Genomic DNA, 23,967 nt, shown 5'->3' with positions numbered 1-23,967 from the left:
TTTTGTCCGTTTTATGAGTTGCGGGTCCTTAGCGGCGTCATTTATCACGCTGTCAGCCAGTTGATCGTCATACGTCACACTCAGCCGTCCTGACAAGCGCTCGGAGAGGGGAGAGGGAGAGGGGGGGGCTGTCTTATTCGGAGGTGGCCTCTGACCGCCCGGTATCAGTGGGAAGCCTCTCGCAGAGGTGGCTGCTGCTGTCAGAAGAAAGGATTGAGAGAGAGAGAGAGGATTAAACTTGGCCTCATCCCCTCATGCATCTTTAAACAGGCCCATTCGCCTCATGGCAGTGAGTCATCAATCTTTGGGGGAAACACATGAGAAAGAGGGAGACATGAGGAGACAGGGAAAGAGAAGGAGTAGGTTAGTGAAGTGGAGGTATGGGGCTGCTGGTGCTGATGCAGTAGGGGGGGGGGGGATGATGGTGGAGTGATGGTAAGAGGAGTGTGCGCGAGAGTGTAAAGGCATCCAGGAGGGGGAAAGTGGAAGATGAGGATTGGCGGCGGGGGGGGGACAAGGGAAAGGAAGCGATTAAATGAGGGAATAACAGAAATGGACCGAGTGAAAGGGAGGCAGACACGCAATCTCGGTGCGAAGAAGCAACAGAGAGGTAAAGGCAGAGAGATGAAAAGGGCAGAGTGAAGATGGAGAGAGGGAAAGGAGGAGGAGGAGGAGGGGGGGAGAAGCGAGTGAATAATTGAAGGCCACCGGAGAGAGTGTGCACACAGCTGTCGGCCGATTCTCCACTCGGTCTGCAGGTGGCCTCTTCCCTCAGGTACTGTCAGCTCGCGATATAGGAGAGATGGAAGGAGAGAAGGAAGGCAGGCAAGAGAAAGGGAGGAAAGTAGAGTTTGGCAGGAAGAGACACGGCGGAGAGTGATGGAAAACGGTCAGGACAAGAAAGGGGGGGTGTTGGCGAGGGGATGCAGACAGCTGTGCTACAAGAGAGAAGATGGGATTTATGGTGTAAAGAAATGTTGATGATTTGTATTCCGATGCTTCGGCAATTGCCTTTCCTCAAAGCCCGCTCCGAACACGTTAGTTTTGTTCGAGATGACAGGGGAAGGGGGGTGTTACGAGAGAGATGTGGAGAATAAGTAGCGATAACAACAAAATGGTCGGGAACAGGCCAGAGGGAGGATGATGGAAGAAAAATAAGCTCAGGAGGACACGGAGTGGGTGTAAAGTTGTATAAACTCGCAGTACATATTTCACTCTCGCGTTGTACGACCCAGTGGCAGCTTTTAACATTCAACAACATTTGATATCAGCTCCGTAGCTGGTGTTGAGCGTATACAGTCATCATTAAAGAATTCTGAGCTCTGTAATATGATGAGGAATTTAATTTGTCTTTGGGGTTTCTGTCCTGCAACCACTTGTTACCCATTAACGGACTTATATGCAGACACCAACATTGTCACATGTCGATGCATCGGCCAGGCTCAAAATATGACTCGTAATGTAAACATTTAGTTCTGTGTTGTGCCTGCTTGTTGGGCTGAGAGGATTGAAATGACGGAAAACAAAGGAAATCTCCATCCCGCCGCTTTGGCTTTTTCCTTTAAAAAAAAACAAAATCCTTCTTCCTTTTGATGGAGACTGCGTGGGAGGCTAAGATCTCTGTTGAGCGCTAAGTGGACCTGGCTCTCATCTCATCCACTTCTCAATGAGGATAATCTCTCTCTGTCTCTGTCTCTGTCTCTCTGTCTCTCTCTATCTATGTAAAGTGGACGGAGGTGAGGGCATGTGTTGCAGGCTGAGTGAAAATCATTTTGGCAAGCACGACCGGAGGTTCATGTGCGAGACCGTGTGCGCAAACAAACAAAAAAACAACCAACATCACTCAATCATAAGCAAGACACATTCGTCTCCTCGGCTTCACTCGAGTTTTTTCTCTCAATCCTCCCACCTTCCGTCCTCGCTCCGGCTCTCCCGCCCCACTCGGGATTGACAGCTTGGGCGAAGAGGAGAGGGAGGGAGAGAGGAAGGCCCTGAATAAATGAACAGGCAAATAAGTGAGTGCAGGACAGGTAATGGAACTCAGAAAAGCAAGGTTGGGAATGGAACACTAAAGGCTAGTGATGTAAAGAGCAGTGAATAATGGAGGAGGCCGTTCATTATTGATATTAGCTCTTTGTAAATTCATAAGAATCTGTGGAGGGGGGGGGGAAGCCGGACCAGAGGTGAGTTCGGAACCAGGCGGCGGATACAGTATTTGGGAGCTCAGGAGGGTTGTGTGTGTGTGAGTGTGTGAGTGCCAGATACTCGGAGGAGAAAATTTTCTTCAGATGTTCGCGGATATGTTTCGCATGCTCGCACATGTGCGGAAGGGTCGACGAGGTCAGCAGGTCGCAAAATCGAGAAGTTAATTAAGGTAAATTTACAGTGGCCACGAGATGATTGACAGGTCCCTGAGAAAGCCTCGGATATGATTTGGGCTTCGCAAAACTCTGGATCTTGGTTGCTGGTGACCAAGTGGACCCATGGGCAATGAAAACAACTCTTCTGTCTCTTCTTCAACAGTATCATTTGTTGACTTCCTACACACATCTCCGCATGCTTCCACACAGCTAATGGATTTTGGGCGACGTGTTGATAAAATACAAGGGGGCCGTTGGGAAATTAAGTTTGGGGAACATTCACGACGTCCTCCATCCTGTTGTTTGATCAGATTGATGGGTCTCCAAAAATACATTTTCTGTAAAAAAAAGGGGGTTGTGATGCCTCCGTGTGACCAAACAAATGCTCACTGTTGTTCTGAGCGCATCACTTTGTCACTTTTTGTGTTTCAGAAGAGAGTCTGTCATTCTGTCCTCTTGAGTGTTTTTAGGATGAGTTCCAAGCCCAAAAAAAGGTTTAGACTCAGAAAAAAAAGGTGTCTTGTTGCCTTTTCTCAAATTGTCCGGTCCATCCCAATTGCTTAGTTTTAACAACAGTACATTTCTTGTTCTCCTCCTTTTTGTTGTCCTTGTATTGAACAGTTACCACAGTGGGCGCTGCTCTGGACCTGTGATGTCTGAGTGTGTGTCTGTGTATACAATCCTTTTTTGGTATCTCTTGTCTTTCCACTTTGCCGGCTTTGATAGCGCAACGTCTCGGGCGGTAGGGGAATGGCCTCCGCGGCGTCGGTTTCATGTCCATTTGGAAAAACAAAGTTGCAGAGGAAGATATCTGAGAGGCCTTTTTGTCGAGTGTGCATCGTTTGGATGTAAACCCCGGACGATACGCGATGCATCGCCTCGTATGCTTGAGCCGCTCGGCTGTGAGGTAATCCACAGTAAGTCAGAGAGTCTGTGTCATGTTCAAGGACAAATGGTTTTTGAAGACACTGAATGTGGCCGTTTGTGAACCTCAAATCATGTCTTAGCAGCTGTGTCCAGGCACTGCAGGCCTGTCGAGCTTTGGAGCTATAGTAGAAATACTAAACGGTATACAAACAGTTCGGATGATGCGGTCTTGTTTTACATTTTTTTTTTACCCTTTCCAAAACCAATAACATGGAGCAGAAGTGTAAGAAATGTGTGTTAGTCCGCTCTGATGTAAGCCGCCAACATTAGCATGTACAGCTAACTAGCTTGCTACTACGCTAGGAACCTAGCGTTACTTCCAAAGTCATTAAACCTCCCAAAATAAGATTTAGGGTTTGCAGGTCACTCTGATCTTACGTTTTTATTTGTCAAAAGTTTAGTACTAGGTCTGACCAGCTCTACACTGCAAAGGCTTCTTTTGTCCTTTACATGAATCATCACTTCGTGCCTTCAACAGTTAGCTTTAGCCTCAACATGTTTACATGCTATCATGCGTGACGCCCTCATGTGCATATTCAGGATTCCTTTTAAAAAAGGTTCGGTTGTAAGTCAACTGGAAATATTAAAAGGTCAGATCGCAGTGTTTTCAACCAACACGCACAGCTGACTTGCTAGCTCCAGCTGATGAAGTCAGTGATCCATCAAACCGCTCCGTGCGTTCCAAAATGCATTTCTGTGACTTCGCTGCGTTGTTTTCCAGGTTGAGACACACGATTGGATCCGCAGAACCTCATTAGAAGCTAAATATTTGTTTTAGTTATACATTTTAATTAGGTGGTGTGTTTGACTCAAATTACCCCCGGCCACATCTCGCTCGAGGCTTGCCAATCTCACAGTCCCCGCTATCGCTATCGCTCGTGCTAGAATTTCCACTTTTCAGCTTTGCATGATATTATTTTCCCCCCCAGTTCATTTACACCAATAGCAGCTCATCCTGTGTTTCAATTCCTCTTTCTTTTAGACTTTTCTCTTATCAGTATGCAACGGACGTTTAGTAGCCAACAAGCCAGTGTTACTCACAGAAGGGATGTAAAAGTGATGAATTAACACTGCGATTCAAAGACTTTAAGATGCCCTGATCTCTCATTGTCTTGTTCTCCTTCTGCCATTTCGTGTTTTCTTTTCTCTCTCTCTCTCTCTCTTTTGCGCTCTCACGCCTCTCTTCTTCTCGTCTGTCTCTCACTCATGCACGTGTCCACAGGGGAGCGCCAGGAGTGGATGGAAACTCTTCAGACGGCCACGCGCCCCCCCGCCTGCGGCTCCCAGAAGCGCTCCGACAGCCTCCCCCGCCCCTCCTCCACAAACAAGCGAGGCTCGCTGGAGCTCCGCGGTTACAAAGGCAGAGTGCTGGTGTCCCTGGCGGGGAGTAAAGTCAGGCTCTGCAAAACAGAACAGGTACATTCCAACACCGCCGGGACTTCCTCTCTACAGGATGACAGCTTCCTGTTTGAAAAAAAAAAAAAGAGGATAATAATCACAGAACATTTGAAGCACGTGTGGCGATGGGGATGTTCATGAATGTGTAATGCAAAAAGTCAATACATATATATATATGTGTGAAAATGCTTCAGGGTCCTGGGATATATTGTGCTCTATTTCTGGCGGGAACAACCCAGAGGAATGACTGGGTGTGGCCAACTCACGTCCTCTTTGAAATATGAAGCTCCTTTCATTGGCCGGGTTTAGACTTTGGACGTGGGAGAGAGGGGAATAAATTCCCCGGTGGCCAACTCGGACAAATTGATGTGTGCAGGGTTGGAATTTTTAGTAGAGGCTTCTCTCCAAGACAAGTGATAATATAGTTATAGTTTTTAGGTCCTTATCCTTTGGGTTGATATTGTGCTTTAGTCGGGGGTATTCCTAATTACTTTAATAGTGCAGTCGATGCTAGGCAGGCAGCAGACTGCCCCAGCACTCTTTTGCTTTTAGGGCCAAGTCGCCCTTTGTTTATTACGTCATTAATTTACAAATTGCTTGTTTTTTTTAACAGGGTAACAAGTAATCTGTAATCTGTAACATTTCAAATCAATCTGTTTACTGCATTTGTTCACCAAAGGACCCAATAAGTCAGCAGTCCTTTATTAGCCGACTTAGTTAGCAATATAACTTACGTCTCCTTTTAGCTGCAGAATGAAGAACAGATGAGTTTTCACTTCTTCAAAGTTTCTCTTATTTGAGTCCAATTAAAGTCCCGGCTCATGTACTGAGACTCTGTTCTCGTGCCTGTCCCGGCAGCAAGACATCCTCTCTGAGATCGCGAGATATCTCAAAACGCAGTGGTACCATTTCATAAAGTGCCTTCCACATATTTGATAATGCTCCACACACGCGCTTCATCTCCATTCCTCCCTGGCTCTCATTTCGTTTCGCTTTATCTTTTGGTGTTTTTGTTGTTTGCCTTTCATTATTTTCCTCATTAGCGTGAACAAACATCTTTGTAAGAATTCTCTTTTGGGTATCACTCCATGTCAGCACATTTCCACTCGCTTGAGCTGCGACGGCGGGAGAAACGGTGAGTGAAGAAGAGAATCAGAGAGAGGACAAATTAATTGTATTGTTCCAGCTTACAAGCAAAATCCCCGGCATAAATGCGGCAGCAGCGCCGGCGGTGTGTGTAGATTTTTATTTTTTTTGCAGGGAGAGAGAGGAAGGGAGGCGGCGATTGAAAGACAAGAGAACAAGAGACAGAAACAAAGAGATAGCCGTCGAAAGATGAAGTGAAAAGGGTGGCGGTGCAGAGGTCAACACGAGTGAGGGATGAGCGTCGGTGGGTTGTGGGGGCAAAGGAGAGCGTGATGGGAGAGCGCGGGGAGGGAGGCACGCCGCTGCCCCGTTCAAGTTCACTGGAGTGGAGTATTTAATCTAACATGATGAACGAGCTATTGGAAACATCATCCTCCCTCACCACCCCCTACCCCATTCCTCACGGGCCGTAAGCCCCGTGATGAAGCTGTGTTTAAGGTCGTTTTAACACCAAGGTAAAGAAAGTCACACGCGCGATTACCCGCACACGGCCTGCATAGGCAGATCGGTGCCACCAGAGCAACTTGTTTCATGTCTTATCCCATCATGCATCACGGGTACGTTCACTCCGGTAGACGAGGGATCGATTGATCGCCGGGTGTTCATATTTCTTGCAGTCAGCGTCCCACTACAGCTCGGTTGAACCCAAAACAAATCTTTTCCCTCTCCCTCTGGTTCCTACTTAACAAACGTTCCACATGCAGTCCAGCCTCCTCTGGTGGGGGAAGGTATTCTGACTACACAATAACAGAGAGACTGAGGATTTAATTAATCTCCTCTTTAATTAAATCTCTCGCTCATTTGCTCTTCTCAAGATCGTCTTTGTAACAATTAACATCATCCCGAGACTTGCAAGGCCATCTCGTGGAATTCGTGACACGAGAGTGAGTCTCATCTCACGAGGCCTTCCTCTCGTAATGAGCTCGGGTTTTCTTTTCGCACACCTGATACAACTGAAAGATAATCACCTCGTTTTACACACCACTCGCTTTACTCTGGTACATGGCGAGTGTTGTGTCACTTATGAATGTTGGTGCGATATATTTAGTTTACACTGAAATAATAGACTGAGTATAAAGTAAACTATAGTGCATTTGTCACTTGCTTCTTTCTGTTTCCTCCTTACATTCAACCTTATTATTTGTCTTCTTCCACTTTTTATCCTTTTATCATCATCTGTAGCTCTTCGCTTTCCTTGACCTCCGTCTCACTGTTTGATGTTTTCAAATAATCAAAAAGTCTTTGGTCTCCATTGAGCATGTGCGATGTCGGCCCGCATGCTTTTAGAGCATCTTAAGCGGTTGAGTGGACCTGGAATTGGAGATCGAGGTCGCTTTTAGTCGTCTGGCTTCTTTCAGAGCAGCGCGGCACCGTGGACCGACTCGAGTCGCACAACGAGAGATTGGAGAAAAGTTGAAAGAAATTATAATTTGACGCAAGACCGATGTAGTCTGAGTAGGCCTTTGCTCAGCACCTAGCAGGTTAAGGTTATTGACTTCGGGTGCGAGTTTCCCTTCCACACCTAGTCTTCTAGATTTGAGTTGATGGATTCCGCCTTTCTCAGAAACGTGTCGTATATTATGACACGTGCACTTCTCTCTTTCCCCACATAAGCTCCGTTATTGCCACCGATACCTCTCGGCTGTTGCAATTTGCCGAGTTATTTTGACCCCTAATGCCTTCCCTTTCCTCACTCCGTCCCTCCTTTCCTTCCATCCTTGGTGAATTAATTGGAGAGGGCAGGAGGCCACGGCACAGATTGGGTAGGTAACGAGTGGCGAGGGCTGGACGGCTGCTAACGCCCAGCGCTCTAATTGGCTGCCTGAGAGGGATGAGGGTCATTAGGTATAGGTGACTGCTTTGCCCTCTCAGCACAGCATTCAGCACATACAGCACAGACCTCCATACATCCTGCCAGCGTCAATACGGAACATTTATGCAGGAATACACGGAAGCCTTTTATTCTCTACGTGTTTTTAAAATTACAGCCGTGCGCTGCTTTGAGCCACTCGGCGTGCAGCGATAATGCACTCTGACTTGCCTTGAAACTCTCATTAGAGGAGTCACGGGTCTTCAAACCTCGGAATATACGGAATTTAAAAGAGCAACGGCGTGTGCGTAGTTCTAATTGATAGGACGGAGAAGGCGAGTTTCCTCTGCTGCCTCCGAGCCCCTCGCATCAAAACTTTTAGCTCAATTAAGGACCTGGCCGTGAAGTGAATTCACTCGTCTCGCTCCTCTTCTTTATCTCTCGCCGTCTATCTCTTACGTGAGCGTCTTCTGAGCTCACGGCGCCTTAATTACTCGCGAGGCTTCATGTCCCCACCAGCCTGTCGCCGTGTTTCAGCTTTCGCTCCGTCTCAATATCCTTGTGCAGAAAGTGTTAGAAAAAAAGGAGATTAATTGCTTGAATTCTGTCCACCGCAGTCCTCTGAATTAGTTTGAAGGAGTTGTAATTGGGGCTAACGATGGTCAAATGAAGGTTTTTGACAACATTAGCCCCAATTGAACCAAAGGGAATCCTGCTCTGGCGAATATTCCAGTGACTTCCTCCTCGTGTTGCAATCTGCACAATTTGGCTACACTGAGAAGTTTGTCGCTAATTAGTTGAAGAATTCTGCAAGAATTCTGCCCCCCCCCCCACACACACACACACACACGTATGTCTTTCCTCTGCGAGGCCATGTAATTCCAAGAACGCGCCTAATCAACAAAGATGGTGTCATTAATTTTCTTCTCCATGTTTATGTGTAATTAGTGTAAATTGTTTTGTTGCTGGAGAACAGTTAGCAGGGAAAACACACATGCTTTTATTGCTGGCACAGCATGGCGGCATTCAGCGCCCCCCCGCTAAGGCACAGTACTTTTTTCTAAATTCGCTGCCGAGGCGTACCGGCTGCAGCTCCTGTTTCTCGCTTTCCACGCGCTTTCTCTCTTGACAGCCACTCAGCTGACCCCTTCGCTCGTCTCACCCACTCTCAGCGAGGATTACCGAGACCCTCTTTCACTTCTACGTTCTCCGGCCCTCTCTCTGCTTTGTGTTCTCACTGTCTCTCTCTCTCTCTCTCTCTCCCCCCTCGTCTTTTGACTCACTTCTTTTTGGCTTCATCTGCGTATTGTAATGTTGGACGCCAGTTTTGTTCTTTTTCTATGTTTGTCTGACTCAGCGTCGGAGCTCGAGGCGATGGAAAATGGTCTAAACTGCTGAGGGTGAAGTGGAGAAGGGCGGAGTTACATCGGAGCTTATAAAAACAGTGCCTCTGCATTAGGGCTGGGCGATATGGCCTAAAAAAAAAATCTCCGATTTTTTTACAAAAAATCCGATTCACGATTTAAATCGATTTTTTTCCCCCAAAATTTTTTGCAGATGACAGAAGCTGTTGAAAACAATTTTTTCTTTTATTTTGTGATGATTTTCCCAAGTAGGTTGATAAAAATAAAGTGCAAACAAAACCTGAACATTGTAGAAAGGTGCCTGTAGTATACAAAAAGTATTTGGTCACTCTTTTGTTTGCCTGAATCATTTAAATATAAAATTAAATTAAACATAACATTAAATGGCATTAAATAGTAGCCTTCCATTGTAAACAACTGTGCAAATGTAACTTTTTACAGTAAGCTTTTCTAACTGAATACACTGATACAAACACAGCATGAAATAAAATGTATATGACCCTTTAACATTCACATTTTCAAAAGTGCAACATCTGATCTAACATCAACATAACATATTTTGCACAGTAAATAAGTGCATGTAAACAAAATCAAGTGCATTCACAACATAACCAACAGTATTAAACAGTAGTGCATGTTTTTTCTAAATATTTTTTGCCAGGAAGACAAGCCTGTCTACTACCTCTGGCTTCAGGCATGCACAGTGGCATGTAACAATGCCCCCCCACACACTGAAAAGCCTCTCAGAGGGGCACTTGTAGCTGGCACAGAGAGGTATTTCTTTGCTAAAGTACTTAGCCTTGGAAAGTTAAGTTGGTGACGCTTCCACCAGTCAAGTGGATCGGTGTCTGGGTCAACCTGCTGGACCACAGGTCAGTTGTTGCGGAGTAGAATGACATCCCCTCCAGCTCCGCAGAGATCCTTTGGCGTGTACTATTGTACAGCCGAGGCAAGGCAACGTCAGAAAAATGTTTACGGCTTGGTAGCACGTACCTGGGGTCCAAAGCTTTGAGACGGTGAATAAACCCCGGCTTTTCCACGGTGTATATGGGCACCATATCTTTTGCGATATACATCGCGACTGCATCCGTGATGGCTTTCCACCGGGCACTCTTCTTCTCATGCGGAGTACAGTTGGTGAATGTCTCCAAAATGCTGGGTTGTTGTTGTGAGGTGGCGGCGGCGGCGGCGGTGACATTGTTTTAGTTTGTAAACAATGCGCGCGCACTCTACTACGGGAACCCAACGGGGGGGAGGGGTGGGGGCGATTTTCTCGATTTTCAATAAAACACATCGCCTTAAAGCACACATTCGAATTAATCGATTAAATCGATTTATCGCCCAGCCCTACTCTGCATCTAACCCCTATTTCTGAAATGGCCCTCAGAAAACATTGAGACTGAAAGCTTGGGTTGCTTTGGATTCCCCAGAGGCACCTGTTCCCTTTCACAGAGCTTTTGCTGTCGCACACGGACACACACACACACACACACACACACACACAAACTCAGCTTGTGCGTCATTGGTGAGAAGGAGGAAACGCTGACGACTGTTTGGTGCATTATTGGTCTGTCTCGAACGATTTTCTCCTGCACATATAACTCTGTCCAGTGACATTTCCTCAACACAGCAGTAACGCAAGAACAAGGCAGCACAGTCACTGCAGTGATTGTTGTTCTTCTTTGGTGTTTGCTAGTCTTAATTAGACCAAATGACATTCAAGCCCCATGCAAGTTGATACTCTAATGAGGCGAACTGTTGATCCCACCTCAATAGGAGGGGTCTCTTGTTTGCGTCTTGAGAAGGACCCTAACATCTTCATGGCCCTTTAGGAATATATTTTCTCTTATTTGGATGCTTTGAATAGTTTTTAAAATGTATTAAACATGCATACTTTCTGGCCCTGCCACATTGTTTTTATTTAATTTTCTGTCTTTTCATTTGTTACTGGAGCGAGTATGACAGCGGTACACTCATCGCCATTGGAGAACAAAGCGTAGTGATCGGATAAAGTTCAGCGGACCTTGAGACGATCGCCGCCCACGGCATCCTCCTGTCAGACCAGCCGGGACCAAACGCCACCGAAGGCGAGAGCCGAGATGGAAGCTAAGCTAACCCAGCTAGGACCTAAGGCTACTCCACTACCCAGCCTACTCCTGGCTAATGTCCGTCACAGGGAAATAAGACTTCAGAGTGCAGGACTCCAACGGGACGTGAGGAGGCAGACTCTGTTTGCACCAACAGATGCTTTCTGCCCAGAGAATTGTTTTGTTGCAGCTGTTTGCATTCCTCCTGATGCACATTTTAAAAAGTGCACGATAGGAATCCACTGCTGTTTTTCTTGTGTCGAGAATGGGCTACGACTGCATTTCGTCGTGCAAATACGTGTTGCATAATGACAAGAAATGATCCTTTAATCATTGAAGAAAGAAGAAGAAGAAAACCGCTCAATCGGGGAGATAGGAGGAAAAGTATTCTCTACTTCCTCAAGCTCCTCCTGGGGGGTCCCATGCTGGGTCTGCCACAGGGTCTCCTCCCAGTTCCCTGGAACACTAACACTAACACTAACCTGACCACTAAAAAGCCCGTTTGTTGATTATTTGAAGTGACTGTACTGTAACCGCCTCACAGTTGATTCATACGAATTCTATCGATCTCCATCTCTCCTCTTTGTGTTTTCCAGGACTACAAAGCGGGCCTGGCTATTGCTGAGGTGGAACTGACGGCCGCCAACATTAGAGACGGGGACCGCCGGGGCTTTGAAATCAACACACCCTTCAAGAACTTCTGGTACGTCTGGGTTCGCCCCCTCCTCCCACAACAAAGAGCTATCCACGCTCAAGTGTGTGTGGTATATGGTGGCGCCTTTAGTTCTGTGAGAGAGCGAGAGAATACATCTAAAAGATGAATGTTAAATGAAGGATTCTCTCTTTGAATGCACACCCCTCGGACTGATGTATTCAGCAGGTGCAGGTGGTACACCTCTGCAGGTTCATTTATATTCCTTCCTTAAATACATCTCCCTGCATTATCATCTCATTAGAGCCACGCAGTCACGGACACGCCCTTCACGTACACTAAGCCTCAAGCCGTACAGTGTTTTAATCTCAACAGTCGTATCTGGTAAAGCATCCGTATTCACACCGGAGAGACGAGGGCAAACATTCCGGTTAATCTGCTCTTATACATGTAAGGTATTAAGCGTCTCATAATGCGATAAGAGTTTGGGGTACGAAAGAATATTCACATAGTCCTATCAGTTTGGCCTTTAAAAAAGAAAAGAACCGGGGCTTTGTCTTCTTACCTGGAGAGTTGGAGGATTAATTCAAATCAGATTGTTTTCAAGGCTTTAAAACACTTCAAACTTTAAAACTTATCTTCCGTCTTTTCTTCTTGCTGCTCGGTCCAAATATAAAACCATTTTAGGTTTCAAAGTTAAAATCAGCCACGTTGAAAATGTAAAAGCTCAAGTGGGCCAAAAAAAAGAGGAAATTATCAAAAGGACAAAAGCTGAATTGCAACAAAGTAACTGTCATCCTGCGTCATCAGAGCTTCAGGGACCCACATGGGAGGGAAAATGAATTTCATACCCAGTGTTGTGATTACGTGACCGTGTGGCCGTGACATGTCAGTGACCTTTTTTCGATAGAAACTGCCAGAGTGCACAGAGTAGACCATTCCAGTCCTGAATGATCAGGGACATGTCTGTCCCGTGCGTTAGTTCACACCTGACCTGCTTCTTTTTGCTTTGAGTCTGTGTGAAAGCTGCCCAAACATCTGGATCAAGTTTGTCACTATCTTACGGCATAATGAGCCTTATCAAAGCTATAGTGGATGAGTTTGCTAAACCTTGTCCCCCTCAGGTTCAGTTTCTTTTCACACAGGAAAAAACAAGAAACACTTGCAGCCCACGCGACTTCATGTTCACACCGCCTGGCTTTGTTTGTGAAGTGCTGTAAAGTCTGTGTGAACGTCCTTTGTAACTCCAGGTGTGAACGTGACCTCGGTGTCGCGCACAAAAAAATACTACTGCTGCGGTTAGTGCTTTGAAACTATTCAGCAAGATTCACTTTCACTTAAAAGCCCAATTTATAAATTGTGAAAGCACAAAGTCGGGACTCGGCTCTAACGAGACAAAGAGAATATCCTCGTTAGCTTGTAGTGGCTGCATGTTGGTAGCACTCTGTGCTCTCCTGTCGTACCTGTACAAAAATCTCTAATTATTGATATGTGTTTTTTTTAAACATCTCCCCTGGGTGCTCCATGCAGCAGGTAACCTGTGCCTCTGGAGGGTCCCCGAGGGTCAACAATCAATAAGCGCACCGCTTTGTTTGTGCACTAATGGCCCGTTTTTAGAATACAACCGTCACAGCTGCCTGGACAAAGCACGCCTTGTCTGTTTGTGTACCGCTTGTTCACTATTTTCCTCTTTCTCTTTTACCCCTTCCCATCGTGTAAGGACCCCCCCCCCCCCCCCCAATCCATTCCTCTACCTGTCTGTTGTATGTGCGATCGATCTGTTTGTGTCAGCTCCCTCGTTTGGCAGCTTCGTTAATGCGTTGGACGGAATTGCCATTTTGTGTGGAACAAAAAAAGAAGAAAAAGAGAGAGGTGGAATTAAAATGAGCTCAGGTCTCCTGAATTGTTTTGATGAGGTGATTGCTGAAAGGGTTTTATTGTGTGTGTGTGTGTGTGTGTGTGTGTGTGTGTGTGTGTGTGTGTGTGTGTGTGTGTGTGTGTGTGTGTGTGTGTGTGTGTGTGTGTGTGTGTGTGTGTGTGTGTGTGTGTGTGTGTGTGTGTGTGTGTGTGTGTGTGTGGATAAAATCGATTGGTAGCCCTGGGAGCGTTCCCCTACCTGCTCAAGGTGGGGATTAGTGAGAAACTCATCTAATCACTTTAAGCTGTGGAGACTCACTTTGGCTTTGCTGTTGTTTTTTTTTGCTGCTGTTAAATGGACAGAGCGTTCAGCCCGCTGTGCTAGATGCAATAGCAGAGTTTCTTTTTTTTTTTTTTTGGAGCCGAGAGAATGACAATGAGGGGGAGAGGAGTGCAAAGACACTGAAGTTTGAAGAAAAGAGAAACCTTTAGCTGTTGATCAGAAAGCACCTCTGCTGCAGATAAATGCCTAGCTCAAGGGCATGTTGGAGAAAATCCACCTTTTGTTTTGTGTTTACCTGGTGTGTCTGTCGAAAAACTCGGACCGTTTCGCAATTATCATTTTTCAACCTTTTGGAGCTCAGCAAGGTCTTTGGAGTGGGAAGGGCATTGTTTTTGAAGGACATGTTGCCATTACGATTTTCAAATATCATTTTCTAAAGACGTGAGCAGCACAAACGCACCGCTTTCATTCAATTCATTGTATCAAGGCGGCAGCAGGAAACCACAAAGTCTGTACTGTTTAGACTTTGGACAACATTACCCTTTTAAGGTTTGTTTTCCTGGAATTTCTTCTCCTCTTGTGTGGACGGGGTTAGATCCGTTGTGTCTTTCTCATGTCCAGGACGAGATGATCTCCTAAATGTTGGTATCGTATCCATAATTTCGATTTTCTGTCAACATTAGGTCAACTGTGGAACTAAAGAGCATCCACATCCTGCTCTGTCTGGGGTACTTAAGCAGTTTAGTGTTGCACTCGCAGTAAATAATGGTCAAAATCCAAGCAGCAAAGGCTGAGATAAACAGATGTTTAGTCTCTGTCATGGGCCGATGTCCTAAAACTCTGGATCCTACATTACCCATAATGCAACCAGGTTATCAGTTATGTACCTTTACACTCCCCTGATGACTTCTTCAGGGTCATTTCTCAGGCTTTAGAAAGTTCCTTCAGAGCTCTGAAGACATCGTGCAATTATTTCCAGAGGCTATATTTTTGGTCGTAGAGATTGATGGAACATATTTTTTAAAGTTGGATTGGAGTAACTTGTTTCTTTTTTTGCCCCTCACCATGAACTGATTTGCTACTGTTCTTACCTGTGGGCGGAGCCGGACTAGCCGTTTCCCTTTGTCTGCAGTGTTTATGCTAAGCTAAGCTAAGCATCTCCTGTCTTTTATTTATCGGACAGGTATGAGATGATATCGATCTTCTCCTCTCGGTGAGTGTTTAAACTATGAGTAAACTATTCCTTGAAACAATCAGTAAATAGAGACTCTTGCTCTGTATTCTTCACATCTGTGTAGAAATATATTGCATCATATCAGCTTGGAGAAACACGAGAGCCTTTTAATTGTAGTGTGAGTCGGGGAAGGAGCTGACAGATGATTGTGAGGGTGATTTACATATTTCAACAACATATGGAATTGAAAGTTGTAATTTTTGTGAAAGGAAGTGCTTGCAAATATTTTAGTCAGAACTACAGTCGGGGAAACAATGTCGTTGTTGTTGTAAAACCACCTTTCTTTTCATAATTCTTGTATTTGATATTTTCCTCTTTGCCACCTGTTGTCCTTAGAGCTGTAGTTCTTTTAGCGGGCTCACGTGAGACCAGCCTTCACTTCATGTCTAAAACTCGGTGGCCTGGGACCCTCCACACATTCTGGTGCTGACTCCTGTCCCCCCGTTGCTCCTTTTGTGGGGTTCGGAGGCCATGTTGGAGTTCAGCACACGATGTGAGCAGTCATGCCTTTCCACGGTTCCCGGGCAGAGTCCGGTGGGCCCGGAACAGCTGAACCCAATCGACCTATCGATCTGTGCAGGGTTACCTGGCGAGGCGGGCCCGGTGCACATCCTCTGCTTGCGGCAGAGGATGTGCTGTCTGACTTTACACTGGTTGCCATGGAGACCAGTGGTCCCATTTATCCTTTCAAAGTGCTGCTTCCAGTCAAGCTAGTACTCTCTCACTCTGTCCGTCTCTGTGTCTCTCTGTGTCTGTATCTCTCTCTCACACTCTCTCTCTCTCTCTCTCTCTCTCTCTCTCTCTCTCTTTCTATGTTTTTCCTTCACAATTTAACATCTCAGTTGATCTTTCTGCCTGCATTCATCTCTTATCCTCACTCATTTGAAGGAGCTGCATTTAACATTCTGAACAATATAACAGCAGCAAACAACTATTTGACAAGTAAAGATATATTGGAGTAACGTTCTGAAATCCAAATGTTCCCGATCTTGGATCTTGCACCTTTTTTAGCTGACACACGCACACAGATTGCTTGTTACGTACACTTACACATTTATCTGATTTTTGATTTACTTATTGCATTCAGCAACTTCGTCAAAATTCACACACCGTCCTCTCCATCAGAAAACCTGTGCAAGTATCTTCTATAAGTGCTCATTTGACAGTGATGGAGATAAGCCGTCGTTCCTCTCTGTGTGTGTGTGTGTGTGTGTGCATAGATGGATTGAGAGACAGGTGAATGCTTGAAATAATCCCAATTTGGGAGCTATGACAGTTCAGGCATCCACTGTCTGTGTGTGCTGTGTGTATATTTAGTTCATACCGAATATGAAATATGGCTGGTTTTACCTCCCTGGTTGCATCCCTTTAATGAGTAGATGATATGTAGCCAGTTCAACATGATTTAAAACACAACCACATGGTCAAAAGTAAGCTTCGTTACAGTACTCTTCAGGCAAAAACTTTGTTTCCGTAGTCGAGGTAGGGGAGCTCGATTTAATGGCAGTGTAAAGTATATACGCGTCACTCGGTTTCTCGTTGGACTTCTACATGTGAATTGCTGTGACAGCAGGGCAGTCATTACACTTACCAATGCGTCCGCAAACTGTAAATGGCTTTCACCGTGTTCTGACTTAAATTATACTCGTACAAAGTAGCCTCTGTAATTGTGAACAAGTGGGATTTCCGCCATTTCCTGCGGTGACAATTCACACAAAGCCTTCCTCTCGACGCAAATGTGGAAACAGGCTTCTGCATCGCCACTAAATCTGAGCAATTATACGAGCGTGTGACCGCAACAGTGCACGGTTTACAATTGGCAGAGCTCTCGATGCGAGTCCTGATGGAACAAGCATGTTTAAACACGGTTATTGTAAACGTGTATATTGAAGCTGGAAATGTGTTTGTGGTCCATTTCCATCAGCGTTTCTAATGTAGTCTAACATAGAAATAATATCCTGGAAAAAAATGTCCTGCATCAGCATTTTATAGATTTAGGTGGTGCAAGGTGAGGTCAAGGTCACGCACGGGCATACACACTCAGCGACTCCCCAAAACTACTCCAAATACTGCACCCCCCCCCCCCCCCCCATAACCCTGCCAAGCGATACTGTGCTGTTTAATTGCTCTCGCAAATCAAATCAATAACTGTGAGGCATGTGGTGGTGGCAAAAAAATCAATTGTTGCAGCTTCACGGCCGAGTCAGAACAGGAGAAGGAGGAGTGGATTGAAGCGGTCCAGGAATCGATCGCCGAGACGCTCTCCGACTATGAAGTGGCGGAGAAGATCTGGTTCAACGAGGCCAACAGGAGCTGCGCCGACTGTCGCGCCCCGCGACCGGAGTGGGCGTCCGTCAATCTGTGCGTGGTCGTCTGCAAAAAGTGTGCAGGTAAGGGTCACACGTACACCGCTCTATTCTTGGCTTCCATATTTAGTCTGCAGGCGAACTCTTTTAACATGCATGTTCTTACAGTGCACTTAGAAAAAATACATGTAACACCCGCCAAGTAGGGGTCATATCATCATAAAGTAACTGAATGTAACAGTTGCTGCCATCGTTGCTGCCATCGTTGCTGCCATCGTTGCTGCCATCGTTGCTGCCATCGTTGCTGCCAGCGTTGCTGCCAGCGTTGCTGCCAGCGTTGCTGCTAGCATGGCTAACCTTCCTTCCAGTCAATTTCAGGGATTTGCTGTTCATAGTGTATCAGGGATTTGCGACTATGAAGCTTTAATGCCGGTTTACCGATCGCTTCTTGTTACGGAACATCATCCGTTACACCATTACTCAACACAGAGCATTGTGTGAGTGGGAAGCCAGCAGCATTATGGTAGTTTTTAAAGACCCCCGAGTTGAAGCCAGATAAGCCCGAGTGGTTTGCCAGATGACAAACAAGACACCACTTCATTTTAGCAGTCAGTCATTTTCTAATTTCCTTGGAACTTTCCTGGAAAAAAAAAATGTAATTTGCCACTAATTATAGGAAAAATACAGACAAAGTTAATTGTGTGTGCTCATTCTGTATTACTTGGAACTTAGTTCTCCATGAACGCTTTATTGTGAGCGTGCTTGTGAACTAATTCCACATGAACCGTTGACCTGTTGTGCACTGGCTAGAACCTCACACCATTTAACTCATTGGAATTGATTATCATTAAGTTTGCTCCTTGAACCATGTGTCTGCACTATTTTACCGTTGATTAATACGCATTTTTGCAGAAAACTTGCCAGGAAAGAATAATTAAGACTCCATGCTGCATTCCTATGGTACGGGTGGTCTGTTTGTTTGTGCGAGCCGGTGCTCTCACCCAGAGGCTCTTTTCGGAATAAGTTCTCAGGTGGTAAGCCACTTATGGGAGTTGGCATCTGGCCTCCGGACTCTCTAATCTATTTGGCAATACTGGATGGCTTAGATGAAATGACAACAAAGATTAAGCCACGGGCAAGAACTTGAGGGATCCCAAACTGCCTCTTGACCTGCTAAACATGATTAGAGAGAAGCAGCAGCAGCAGCAGCAGCAGCCAGGCCCGCTGTGGAGGGATACCTGGTGGGTTTGAGGTTTTTCCACTCTCCTATACCTACCCCCCCCCCCCCCCCCCCCAGATCTTCTCTAGGCCTGAGAATCCTCCCGGAGTCATACGTCTTAATGCGATTCTCCACCTCACCTCTGCAAAGCCCATGTAATTGGTACGCATCAGATATCCTACATCCCCTTTTCAAACACCCTTAAATGATTTCATTTGCGGGCCGTGTTTAATATTACATTTTGTCGACACGCTGGGCGATATCTGCACCGAGGAAGCCGTCCTCGCACCGCGCTCTCCTCAAATTAGACGACGGTCCATTCGGAATACCGATGACTGCTCGTGCTTTTAATTAGCGCTCCCGTGTCACGGACAACAAAGAGAAATGCTGAACAAGAGGGAGAGGGAAAGGAGTAATGAGAAGACTAATGGTAGAAAATGATTCCAGATTGTCTCTCCTCTTTTTATGCCGAGACGGAATTAATTTTAAGAGTCTTTAGCTTCACTCTCTGACGTGGAGCAGCTTCATGTACTGCAATAGTGCGCCTTTGTTTACGCAGACTTGAAGTACTGCCCATTATTTTCAGTTTCATAAAACAAATATAATTGTGTTTATTACGAATATTAGCAGACAGATGAATCTGATCAAAAACAATCATATTAAAAATATATTCCGGTTTTTATTTTTTTATTACTTTAAGAGACACGAGTTCGTTTTCTGCTCATTTGCGTTTGGCCCATTTTTTTCCTTCCCGTTCTAGCAGAAGGTGAGAACGCAAATAGAAAGATGTCATTACTGGAAACGTATTGAATGACATCACTACAGTGTCTCCTTGCAGAGGGAACGAGTCCTACTTTAACGAGCTACTTTAAAAATAATCTCTGTAAAAATAGTGTCTGTCACTTTGTAGAAACTGAAAACCAGTGAGGTTCTCATTAAGCTCATATGCATAAAGTGTTCATAAATAGTTGCCTATCACACGTCCAGCAGACATATAGCAACATTAGCATATTTGTGGCCACACAATCAATGTAACTCCAATGTCCACTCTCTTTTTAACTCTGCTTTGGTCTCCACCTCGGGGGAAATATCTGTTTAGCTGCACCATTTTCCATGGCTGGTAGCCGGCTTTGTCTCCCTGCTATACAGTGCTGGGCGGGTGGTATTTACATACATCTGTAAACAGCTGCAACTGGAAACCAGGATAACAAGAACAGCAGCACTGAACTAAAATATTTCATCTGCGGGACGTTAAAACAATGAGCAGAAAGACACTAAAACGTAGAACTGTAGAGTCGGATGATGCTTTGTCACTGTAAGTGTCCCCTTTCACATTAAACACAGTCATGTGATCCCTAGTTAATACAAAAAAAAGTGAGTGTTGCAGCATTAATTATTGTCTTGACATAAGCCCTTGTCAAACCCACATTCCTCAGTAACTGAAGCTGTCCCTCTACATTCTCCTTTGTGTTCCCTCTCTTTGCCCTTTCTCCCACAATGCAACCCGGCCAACCAGCGGGGAATTGCCATTGCTCCAAGACAAGAGATTGAGAGGCCCCTCTCACCCACCACACGTCATTGCTACAGAACTCCTCCAAACTAGGATGCAACTTGTAGACTCTTCTGCTGGCAACAGTTGCCATGGTATCGCACAAATGCAGTGCCCGTTGCTTTGTTTCCTTTCTGACTCGAGTGGAAAATGCCACACAAGTATGGGGGGGGGGGAGTGCTCCACGAACTGTCACAGAGAAAGTCTTTAATTGGGGGTGAAAACCTGAGCGGCTGTGATGGGAATGCCCTTTTTATATATGCGTGTGTGTTGCTTTGGGTCCATCAGAAAGATGAAGACATTTACAACGGGGCTATTTATATGCGAGGATCTCACCGTGTACCCGGTGGCGCATGCACACTTCTTTTTTCAGCTTCATTACCCTTACACAAGTGAAAATGGTCCTGTGGCGCAGTAAAGGCTCAGAGGACGGCGCGCGGCTGTAGAAATGCAGTAGCAGGCGGCGAACCGGAGTGAAATATTTCCAGGCCAAAGTGACAGAATCGCCGCTCTTTGGACTTTATTTGTCACGCTGGACTCGTGTGGTCTCGAAGGCAGTGAGCATTCCTCTCTCACGCACTAATGCAGCCACTGGGCTTTCAGCGATGGCTGTTGGCAGAGTCCATCGCCGGTTATTTTCATCCAATTAATGAATTAATAAATACTAAAAAATGAACTGTAAATTCAAAGCATTTGTGACAAGGAGCTGGCAGTTGGAGTCGCTATATGGACACTCAGCTTTAGTGATTGCTGTCCGATCAATCACAAGTCAATTCATAAATCATATTTAAGAACTAGACCCACAACTGTTTGTGGCGTCAATTGACCAACGAATGAATCGGTTGCAACCAGCAGATCCAATCAGACCAGTCAATGAATGGAATGGTTTGTCTTGCTCAGCATAGACATGTTAACTCCACCTCAGGAATACTGGTGTTTAACAGTTATCAAACAGATTTTTCCTCGTTTTTTCAATATAATAATAAAAATACAAATAATTGAATGATTTCTGGCGTCTGTGCTCTCTAGATCTGTGTCAAGACGGCTTTTCTCACAACATTCTAACTGGCAGCTGCTCTACTTGAGCACAGTAATGAGCTCATGCCAAATCTAAAATTATCCGGCTTCACACACAGGACAATAATTCGCATTCACACGTACAGCGTTTCCCTTTCTTAATGTATTATGCATGTATGGCGCCGTCTTTGGCCGCGAGCAACCCTAGAAGCCTCTCGTTCACCCAAATAAACAGGCCGACCCACAAACACAATGAATTACTCATGATTCATTAGCAATTAATGGCCCTCGTTCTGCGCTTTCATTTCCAATTAGGAGTGCTGAGGGGACTAAATATGTCTGCTGTGAGTGAGAGAGCGGGCTTCCAGTCACGCTCCGTTTCTCCGGCTGGTAACTGCCCGTTTGTTTACTCCATCGCCATCACTGGATATCGGCGTGTGGAGATCTCTGTTCATATATGCACATGTTATTTTCTTTTTTCCAGGAACTAAATGCGCAGCCTTGACAGCTGCGCATTCTTGAATACATCTAATTGAGAAAAGGCTTCATAAGCCCGAGGGTTAGTATGAAGTTCTGAGCTCACGCGTGTCTTCCTGTGTACCAGGGCAACTTCGCTCCCTCGGCCCGAGTATTTCCAAAGTGCGGAGCTTGAAGTTGGACAGCAGCATCTGGAGCAATGAGCTGGTGGAGGTACGTACTGATTTGTCTTATGATGAGTGGGAGCTAATTAAGTTCTCACTTGATGTGAAAGTCAGTGTCTTAAAATGAACTGCTTCTGCTTCGCTTCAAAGGATTTATAAACTTAAGTCAAACACACAGTGAAGACCTGAAAAACGAATCGACAAGATTTGTTGCCAAGACAAACGGTACAACGATTTGGCGCTTGGCAGATGTTTATTTCAAACCCTACTAACGTGTCTACAAATGATTCTCCCCTGTAATTTCCTTAACCCCCTCAGCTCTTCCTGGAGGTGGGGAACAAGAACGCTAACAGTTTCTGGGCGGCTAATCTTCCCCTGGAGGAGGAAGTCCACAGCGGCGCTTCGGTGGAGCAGCGCGCATCGTTCATCCGCAGGAAGTACAGGGAGAGGAAGTACCGGAGGGTGCTGGAGGGCTTTCAGGACCTGGAGCAGCTCAACCAGGTACAATCCTAATAAAGACACTTCAAACCAGATGTGGTACAAGTAGCGCCAACGGTCCACTAGATCTACACCTCCCGAACTCCCTCACTGCCTTGACGAGCTTGTGTCTCATTGACTTTAAGTCTTGTATTTAGCGAGTCTGTTCGTGAGTGTATCTGTAATGCTTTGATTTCCTCTTCTTTTAACTTTTAGGCGGCCATTGTGGTTCATATCCAACACATCTATTGTTCCTATATGTGTTAGCCAGCATGCAATTGACTTGCAACAAACAACCAGCATATCTTTAGATGTACTTTCTGCTTTAACATTGTTTGCCTGCCATACTTTGAGCTTTGAAGCTCTCATATACTTCAGCTCTAGCCGCAACGTGTGAACAAGTAAAACATCAAGAACTATCTCCGTTCTAGACATTTAAAGTAGTTTTTATACCTCTAGTTACCTCAATATTTTTCTGTACGGGTTGGTGCAAAGTGCAGCAGAAGTCCATCAACCTGCATTAGTAAGTGGGTACCTACAATAGCTCCATCGTGGTACGTGGCATACTGCATTTGCTAAATCCAACATGTCTGAACTTGTCTATATTTTTCTGACCTTTTGACAATCGGTAGAACAGCGCCATGAGTCGGATCGATCTGTGCGAGCATGTTGACGCTGAGGCCTTTCCTTCTGGTTTGTGTTTTCGGGTTTATTACTTCAGCAAAAAAAAAGGAAAGCGCCTGTTGTTTTTTTGGCTTCCCCTAAAAGAGAGGGTCTTAAAAAGCACTGAGCCTCCAAACGGCGAAGTTTCCACCTGCGTCAGCATTTACGCAGATCAGCCTCCATGTATTGTTTTCTTGTGTAGAAAGAGAGGGATGGAGAGAGAGAGAGAGAGGGATGGAGATGTAGAGAGAAGGAATGAAGGGGGGAGGTAAGGAAGAGATATACCAGCCAGCTAAGTGGAAAAGTGGATTAGGATCCACAACAGAAACGCTTGGGTTGGTTTTATTACGGCTTCGCTGGCCTTTTTGCGTGTGTGTATTTGGGAGTGTGTGATGTCTACATGCATGTGAACATGTATGTGCTGCACCACTAAGGATATGTGAATTTGCTGTTATAGTGTGAGGTTTTTGCAGGAGATGAAGTGTGACAGCCACGGAGAGTGTGGGTGCCTAAAAGGGTTTGGGCAATGGAGGTGTGTGTGTGTGTGTGTGCATGAGAGTGAGAAAGAAAGTCTGCCTTTATAAATGGGCCCAACTGATTTGAATCGGCATCATTGCGTCGTACAACCATTACACACACCATGGCTCAACGTGTGTGTGTGTGTGTGTGTGTGTGTGTGTGTGTGTGTGTGTGTGTGTGTGTGTGTGTGTGTGTGTGTGTGTGTGTGTGTGTGTGTGTGTGTGTGTGTGTGTGTGTGTGTGTGTGCTAAAATAATGTTCAAAACAAGTTCATTCATCTTAAACTAAAAGTAATAAGTCGTACTCAACCTATGGAAAAAGAAAAAAAAAAGAATACCAAAAAAGTGTTTTAAACATTAACAAGGACACTGAGTCTAATCTCATTGGACACGTTCCAGTTTTGTGTCACACTTACTTACCATTATACAAGTATGAATATGAAAAAAATGAAAGCTATAT

General features: G+C 45.4%; 1 protein-coding gene across 1 annotated transcript in view; it reads left to right on the top strand.

Moving 5' to 3' along the window:
- arap2 (ArfGAP with RhoGAP domain, ankyrin repeat and PH domain 2) overlaps positions 1-23,967 on the top strand; it is an 86,085-nt gene that overhangs the window by 18,824 nt on the left and 43,294 nt on the right. The window contains exons 9-13 of the mRNA XM_079295717.1: positions 4,510-4,703; positions 11,689-11,795; positions 17,309-17,508; positions 21,814-21,899; positions 22,169-22,351. Of these exons, the coding sequence (XP_079151843.1) occupies positions 4,510-4,703; positions 11,689-11,795; positions 17,309-17,508; positions 21,814-21,899; positions 22,169-22,351 (770 nt within the window). The remainder of the gene's footprint in view (positions 1-4,509; positions 4,704-11,688; positions 11,796-17,308; positions 17,509-21,813; positions 21,900-22,168; positions 22,352-23,967) is intronic.

The sequence above is a fragment of the Melanostigma gelatinosum genome, assembly GCF_949748355.1.
Source record: "Melanostigma gelatinosum genome assembly, chromosome: 23".
Taxonomy (NCBI): Eukaryota; Metazoa; Chordata; class Actinopteri; order Perciformes; family Zoarcidae; genus Melanostigma; species Melanostigma gelatinosum.
This window is presented reverse-complemented; position numbering and strand designations above follow the sequence as displayed.